This window comes from Mus caroli, unplaced genomic scaffold (genome assembly GCF_978045245.1).
Source record: "Mus caroli unplaced genomic scaffold, Mus_caroli_1 scaffold_16, whole genome shotgun sequence".
NCBI lineage: Eukaryota > Metazoa > Chordata > Mammalia > Rodentia > Muridae > Mus > Mus caroli.
The window spans coordinates 5,319,343-5,326,651 of NW_028227271.1; the positions used below are offsets into that span (position 1 = coordinate 5,319,343).

The 7,309-nt window shown below is 53.9% G+C and overlaps 1 protein-coding gene across 1 annotated transcript; it reads right to left on the reverse strand.

The window, feature by feature from the left end:
- Positions 1–268: 268 nt before the first annotated feature.
- Positions 269–3,002, reverse strand: Wnt1 (Wnt family member 1). Its single transcript, XM_021184156.2, has 4 exons — positions 2,899–3,002; positions 2,065–2,318; positions 1,215–1,480; positions 269–757 (listed from the first exon to the last, which is right to left on the reverse strand). The coding sequence occupies exons 1-4, from the start codon at positions 3,000–3,002 to the stop codon at positions 269–271; spliced, it is 1,113 nt and encodes a 370-aa protein (XP_021039815.1).
- Between the last annotated feature and the right edge of the window lie 4,307 nt (positions 3,003–7,309).

Consider the following 7,309-nt stretch of genomic DNA (forward strand, 5'->3'; position numbering starts at 1 on the left):
TTCTCTCACCCTCTGGCCAAATTGGGGGGCAGTGCAAAAGGGGTCTCCCTTAAAGAGGGAGGGAGGTAGGCTGGGTCAGAGCCCTCAGGATGGCAAAAGGGTTCGAGCCGACTCAGGCAAGTGGTTTCAGGAGTCCCCAGGTAGGAGGTGGGAGAGATGGATCGCTATGAACCCCGGGACTGTGGCTGGACGCGCTAGGGTGGGCAAACATCAGGACCAGCGAGTGTGTCTGAGAACTGGAAGAGAGAATCCCCGGAGGCGCGGCACCTCATAGACACTCGTGCAGAACGCGCGTGTGCGTGCAGTTGCGGCAGCTGACGTGGCAGCACCAGTGGAAGGTGCAGTTGCAGCGCTCCGTGACGCGCTGCGTGCGCGTGCGGTGGCCTCGGCCACAGCACAGCAGCTCGCAGCCGTCCAGCGCGGGAGACGAGCTGTTGCAAGCTCGCCCAGCTGTGCCAGCTGTGCCCAGGCGGCCACTGTACGTGCAGAAGTTGGGCGATTTCTCGAAGTAGACGAGGTCGTGAGGGGAGGGAGGCTTGTGCGCGGGGTCTTCGGGCTCCAGGCGCAGCAGCTCCGCCCGCGAGGCGCGGTTGCTGCCTCGGTTGCCATAAAGGACGCGGGAGGCGCCGTCGAAGCGGTCGCGCAGCACGTCGCCCACAGCGCGCAGCGTGGGCAGCCGCATCCAACACGTGCGCACCGTGCAGGAGCCGGACATCCCGTGGCATTTGCACTCTTGGCGCATCTCAGAGAACACGGTCTGGGGGAGAATAGGATGAGGGGAGGAGGGAAGAAAAGGTCAAAGCCAACATCCCACGAACCACCACCCATACTTCCCCACCCCCACCCCACCCGGGTCACGTCGATGCTGTGGAAACTTCAGCCAAGGTCCAGGTGTGACTAAGCTCGGGAGAGAGGAAGTGCAAAATGGCCCGCTGAGATAGGGACATTCGGCCAGACTCTGCTCCACGCCAGCGAGTCACTTTTATCTTTCAAAAGTGTGCCATGGAGCCATCTCAATACATCCCATGTATTGATAGCCTGCTAACCTCTTCTTTCTGTCATCAGCTCAGGAACCCCTTTTCCCTCAACCACCACCTCTTCTCTGTCTTCCCTCCCAGAGTCCCACTCTCTCGGGAAGTCCCTTCCCTGTGCCTCTGATCCTGTGCACTTGTCTTACATCTCCCCTGCCATTGGTTCCGGACACACCAACGTACCGTTCGCCCTGCCTCGTTGTTGTGAAGGTTCATGAGGAAGCGTAGGTCCCGCCCCTTCTCCCCAGAGTCCACGAACTCTCGGCCAAAGAGGCGACCAAAATCAATGTTGTCACTGCAGCCCCCCCAGTGCCAGTCGGGGCCTCCAGGGCCGCGCCGCCGGTAGTCGCAGGTGCAGGACTCGATGGAGCCTTCGGAGCAGGAGCGCGCTACGGAATGTGTGACCCCGGCGGAGGTGATTGCGAAGATGAACGCTGTTTCTCGGCAGCCTATGGGTGAAGCGACCCCGCATCAGTTGAGAGAACGCGTGGGGCCAAGTCAGCACCCTCTTTGGAAGACTTGGTACCCTACAGTCCAACATCCTTGGAATCATGTGTGCGAACCATGAATGCCCTCCTCTCTACGCTTTACTGAGACTCCAGAGCCTTAGCAGAACAGCTCCAAGGGGAGATCCCAAGTAGAACAAATCTGCATAGCCAAGATCGCTCTACCAGACCAAACTAGTAATGGCAGTGCAAACTTTGCTGGGTGCAAAGCACAACCCTAGCTAGCCCTCAGAGATCAGCTTCCCAGGCATCTTTGAGGAAGGCTAGGGAAAAACAGCTGTCGCCCAGCGCCCACGATCCGGAATTCCCTTTCTGTGGGCCAGTGGCTCGGCAGCGTTAAAGATCATGCTCACAACGCAAGGCTAGAAAGAACCTGGTGCTGACCTACAGTAACTGCCAGCACCAGTCGATTCACAGTTTGATCACATATAACCCTGGGATGTCTTCCCTGCCTTCGCCCGCCCATGCCCTGGAGCTGACCCTGCTTTTCCCTTAATCCCGGAAGCGTCGCTTTCCTGGGCACCCACCTCGGTTGACGATCTTGCCGAAGAGGTGGGGCCCTGGAGCAGTGGGGCAGTTCCAGCGGCGGTTTCGAAATTGCCACTTGCACTCTCGCACGGCGCTCTGCAGCCCTCCACTCACGCTGTGCAGGATCCCCGGGTTCTGTCGGATCAGTCGCCGCTGCTTGCGGCTCAGCAGCTGCAGACTGGGCTCCAGCACCAGCTGCAGACTCTTGGAATCCGTCAGCAGGTTCGTGGAGGAGGCTATGTTCACGATGCCCCTGGCAGGACGCATAAGGGTTCAGTCCAGGGGAGGGGGCCTGCATCCTAACCATACAGGCTGTACCACCCTGTCCTTGTCTGGCCCTGAGCTCCAGAGTCTAGTGAGTGGACAGAAAAGGCATGGCTACCTTAGGTCTTCCTTTCTTCTTCAAGTCAGCCCCTGAGGAGAAACCCCACCTGCAGCCTTGCCCACCTTGAAATACTTAGGAATTCCACTCCCTCACCTCATTTCAAAGCTAATATCTGTTTTTTTTTTTTGTTTTTTTTTTCTTGTTCAAGACCTAAGGGACACCTGAGCACCCACCACAGCGAGGTTGGGACCTGTTGCTCAGCAGAAACGGGGTTGGTTGTATTAAATGGGAATGGTCTGTCTCTGAGCCTGGTGTATCTGGGCTTCTGCATGCCAATGATGTGCCCCACTTCAGCAGAGCTAGTTCTAGGTGCGAGCACCATGGATGTGAAGTCACAATGCACGAGGGGGTCTGTAGGTTGGTGATCCCCACAGCGTGGGAGCTGGGTAAGGCCGGTACCTGGCTCTGTGCCCCAGGACAAGTGGCGGACCCGTACTAGCTCACTTACCACCATCGGCCACTACTGTTGGCAGCCAGGGCTGCGGGCAGAGCGGTCAGTGCCAGTAGCAACGTAGCAGAAACCCAGCTGGGCAGCAGCGCCCAGAGCCCCATGCCTGCCTGGCCTTGCTGGTTCTGTGCTGCGGTTCTGACGACTTTGGTTGCTGCCCGCGACGGTGGACACAGCGGTGAGGGCAATGGTGCGAGTTCCCAGGCTGGCTCTAGTAAGTCTGGAGGCGGGCCGCAGGCAGCATGGTTCGCTGTCCTGGCTGCTGGGCTGAAGCAGCCACTGCGGGAGGCACCTCCTCTTATAGTTGCGGCGCTGACTGCAGTGAGAAGAGGCTGCCCCTCCGGGCCCGGGCGGCACTAAAAGCACCAGGGCGCACTGGTCAGGGCCACAGACAATGAGTGGCGAGCGAAGCTGTGGCTCTTGCCGGTCTGAGCAAAGAGCTGACAGGCCAACCGTCGGGGCTCACCCCCGCCCCCTGCCTGGTGGCCCCCGCCTCCAGGTCTGCACTGGCCGCCGACCCCTCCCCTTGGGATGGCCTCCCACGCGCGCCGGCCTCACTCTTCTGCGCGTCCGGAGCCCGTCGGGGACCAGCATCCGCCAGGGGGCGCGGAGACAATGCACTGGGGACAACCTGTTTGCAGCCTGGATTGCCTCCCCCCCACGCGCCGGTGGGGCTGTCCTCTCAAAGTCCGTCCGTCTCCTCTTCCCCCGCCCCCCCCCCCACGCTGTGGTCTCTTCTCTTCCCTATTCTGAATGGCAGGATGAAAGTTGTGGTTCTAGCCAGCGACTCCGTGGAGACGCTTCCTCACCCAGGAACCCCGACGGCTGGACAGAGAAGGAAAAGAAGGAGACAGAGCATGGGTGGAGCTGTGGTCAGGGATTCCCGGGCGTGGGGTGTAGGGGTAGGCTGAGCAAACCGAGCTGGTGGCAGTGAGAAACTCAGAAGCACCCAGCAGTTTGCCTAATGTGGGCTAGGGGGAGTCACCCCTGAGATTAAGTCAAAGTGTACATGTGTTCTGAGGGTGCACGCTCCTGTGTATTGGTGTATCCAGAAACTTCTAACGAAGGACATTTTGAGCCCTTTCCAAATAATTGTGTAATTTGGCTCAGGACAGGGAGAGCATGAAGTCATTTTGTTACAGTCACCACTTAATGCAGTGTATCAGGAAGGAGGTGGGGCTGGGACAGGAGGCGTCCAGAAGGCTGCAATTGTGTTTGCAGGTGGGTGCGTGAGTGTGTGTGTGTGTGTGTGTATGAGAGAGATTAGCGACGTGCACTCGTAGGTGTCATTCTGTCGCTCTGGGTACCTAGTGTCACCCTATGGCACCTTGAGTCAACCTGTGCTTATCATTAGATGTGCTAGTCATGAAGATGAACCACACTTGTTTCTCTGGCAACTAGGCTCAGAAAGGATAGGACAACCAGCCGAGTAGCTGTCAGTTGGAGCTGAAGACCTGAGGGAAAGAATGCTTGCGGGGAAGAAGCTGGCTCCTTTTGGTTTTGTTGTTGCTGATTTTGTGACTGGATCTTGCTGTGTGACTCTACCCAACATAAAGGTTTAATATGTAGAACCCATGATGGTCCAGTGACTGCTGGGATTACAGGCCTATTCCGCCACCGTACCTGCCCAACTCAAGATGAACATAATTGGGGGGATAGAGAGATGGCTCAGTGGCTAAGAGCACTGACTGCTCTGCCAGAGGCCCCGGATTCTGTTCTCAGCACCCAAGTGGTGGCTTATAGCCACCTGTAACTCCAGTTCCAGGGAGTCAGGTGCTGTCTGAACCCCACTGACACCAAGCACACACGGGTGCACATATACATACATACATACATACATACATACATACATACATACATATATAAAAGAAATCTTCTAAAACAGTTTTTTTTTAAAGATTAGCAAATTTGTGCTTCCATGTGTTTTCTGATTTTAGTTGGATTTTTTTCTCCCAGGTTTCTGCAGTGTCCCCACCCCAACCCCCCCCCCCCGTTTTCTCCCACTCTTACCCAAGAGCCTCAACTATTCCATTGTGGATTCTACTTTCCTCCTGATTCCAATGATCTTCAGGGCCCTGGCAGCCTTGGAGTATCAGGTTGCTGTTCCCAATGTGGGATGCAGAGGGCACTGCCAGCCTGGTTATCATGCACCACTGTCACACAGGGAAGCGCCCCCTCCCCAGGATCTTAATATTTCTCCTCTCTTCCATTTCACAGAGGAAATGCTTGGTAAGGCAGTGTCTTCAGGTCCCAGGTCCCTGCTAATAAATGAATCCATGTTAAAGCCACATTCCCGGGAACTGGGATACAGTGTTTGCCTAGCTTGCATAAAGCCCTAGTTTGGATCACCAGCACTGCAAAAGCCAGGAATTGTGGTGCATGACTGTAACCCCAGCACCCGGGAGGCAGGAAGATCAGAAGTTCAAGGCTATTCTTCACCTCCCAGCATTCTGTAGACACTCTCAAAACCCAAAGCAAGGCCTGTGGTGGTGCAAGCCTTTAACCCCAGCACCTGGAAGGCAGAGGCAGATGGATCTCTGTGAGTTTGAGGCTAGCCTGGTCTACATTGAGAGTTGCAGGGCAGCCAGGGCTACATAGAGAATCCCTGAGGAAGGGGACAAGGAAGTAGATAAGAGCACTTGCTGCCAAGCCTGAGGATCTGAGTCCCAGAGCCTGGATGGAAGGAGAGAAGACCGACCTCTGACCTCCACAGGCATCCAGTGTCCCATGCACACACATGCACATGGAGACAAAGTAAATGAGAAAAAAAAAATTAAGCCGGGCGTGGTGGCGCACGCCTTTAACCCCAGCACTTGGGAGGCAGAGGCAGGTGGATTTCTGAGTTCCAGGCCAGCCTGGTCTACAAAGTGAGTTCCAGGACAGCCAGGGCTACACAGAGAAACCCTGTCTCGAAAAATAAATAAATAAATAAATAAATAAATAAATAAATAAATAAAAGAAAAAAAATTAAATGTAGGCTGGACAGATAGATGGTTCATTGGTTAAGAGGACTTACTGCTCTTCCAGAGGACCTGAGGTGTTTCCCAGCACCCAGGTCAGGCAGCTTATAACTGTCTGTAACTTCTGCTCCTGCTTTCTCCAAGGACGTTCCCACACAAATGTGAATACGCATATGGGCATAAACAAAAAGCTACAGAGTGAACCTTTAATTTTTTTTAATGTGTGGACAAAACAACAACAGCAAACAAAAAAATGAAAGGCCTCCCCAAAACAAAGAAGACCCAGCAGGTGAAAGAAAGTGTTTGCTGAGCTGGGCGTTGTGGCACACGCCTTTAATCCCAGCACTTGGGAAGCAGAGGCAGGTGGCAGATTTCTGAGTTCGAGGCCAGCCTGGTCTACAGAGTGAGTTCCAGGACAGCCAGGCGATACAGAGAAACCCTGTCTCAAACAAACAAACAAACAAACAAACAAACAAAAAGCAAGCAAGCAAACAAACAAACAAACAAAAGTGTTTGCTGGCAAGTCAGGTGAACTGCGTCTCATCCCTGAGGCCCATGTGATGAAAGCAGAGACCTGATTCTAAACACTTGTCTTTTGATCTCCATGAGCTTGCACACTTGCTCACATACAATACACACACACACACACACACACACATGCACAGACGCACATACAGATGCACACACACACACATATACACACACATACACATGAGCGCACATGCATGTACACACATGCAGGCACACACACAATAAAATATAAGAAGATTGCTCCAAACACGAGACAACCCTGAGATATGTAGAAAGATCCCATCTCAAACAACGACAAAGTAATAATTAATGAAAAATAGAATAAACAATCCCCAGGCCAACTCTGTGTGGGGGTACATGCTTGCCAGTCCCAGAACTTGGAAGGCTGAGGCAGGAGGATTAAAAAGCCTTGGGGACACCAGACTTGGTGGCACCTGTCGTTAATCCAGCACATGGGAGTTAAGAAGCAAGTGAGTCACATCTGTGAGTCTGAGGCTAGCTTGGTCTATGTAACCAGTTCTAGTATAGCCAGCCTGGGATACAGAGTAAAATCTTATCTCAAACCTAAACCCAAACCCAGTTGTTACTTTTTTGCTTTTTTGTTTTTTGGGGGGGTATAGGGGTCTTATTGGTTTGATTATTTGGTTTTCTGAGACAGAGTAGCCCTGGCTGTCCTGGAACTTGGATTGTAGACCAGACTGGCCTCAAACTCAGACATCCGCCTGCTTCTGCCTCCTGAGTGCTAGCGTGTGCCACCACCGCTAGACTTATTTTTTTTTTAATGTGTTTTGAGTATTTTGTGTGCATGTATGCACATGTATCATATGCATGCAGTTCATGCACTGGCCAGAAGAGGGCTTCAGATTCCCTGAGCCACTGTGTGTGTGCTGGGAATTAAACCCCCTCTCCTCTGCAGGCGC

Coding starts and splice junctions, on each gene's coding strand:
- Wnt1 (XM_021184156.2), bottom strand. CDS start 3,002: ATGGGGCTCTGGGCGCTGCTGCCCAGCTGGGTTTCTGCTACGTTGCTA. Junction 2,319..2,898: donor AACAGTAGTGGCCGATGGTG/GTAAGTGAGCTA, acceptor GCGTCCTGCCAG/GGGCATCGTGAACATAGCCT. Junction 1,481..2,064: donor CGGCAAGATCGTCAACCGAG/GTGGGTGCCCAG, acceptor CTTCACCCATAG/GCTGCCGAGAAACAGCGTTC.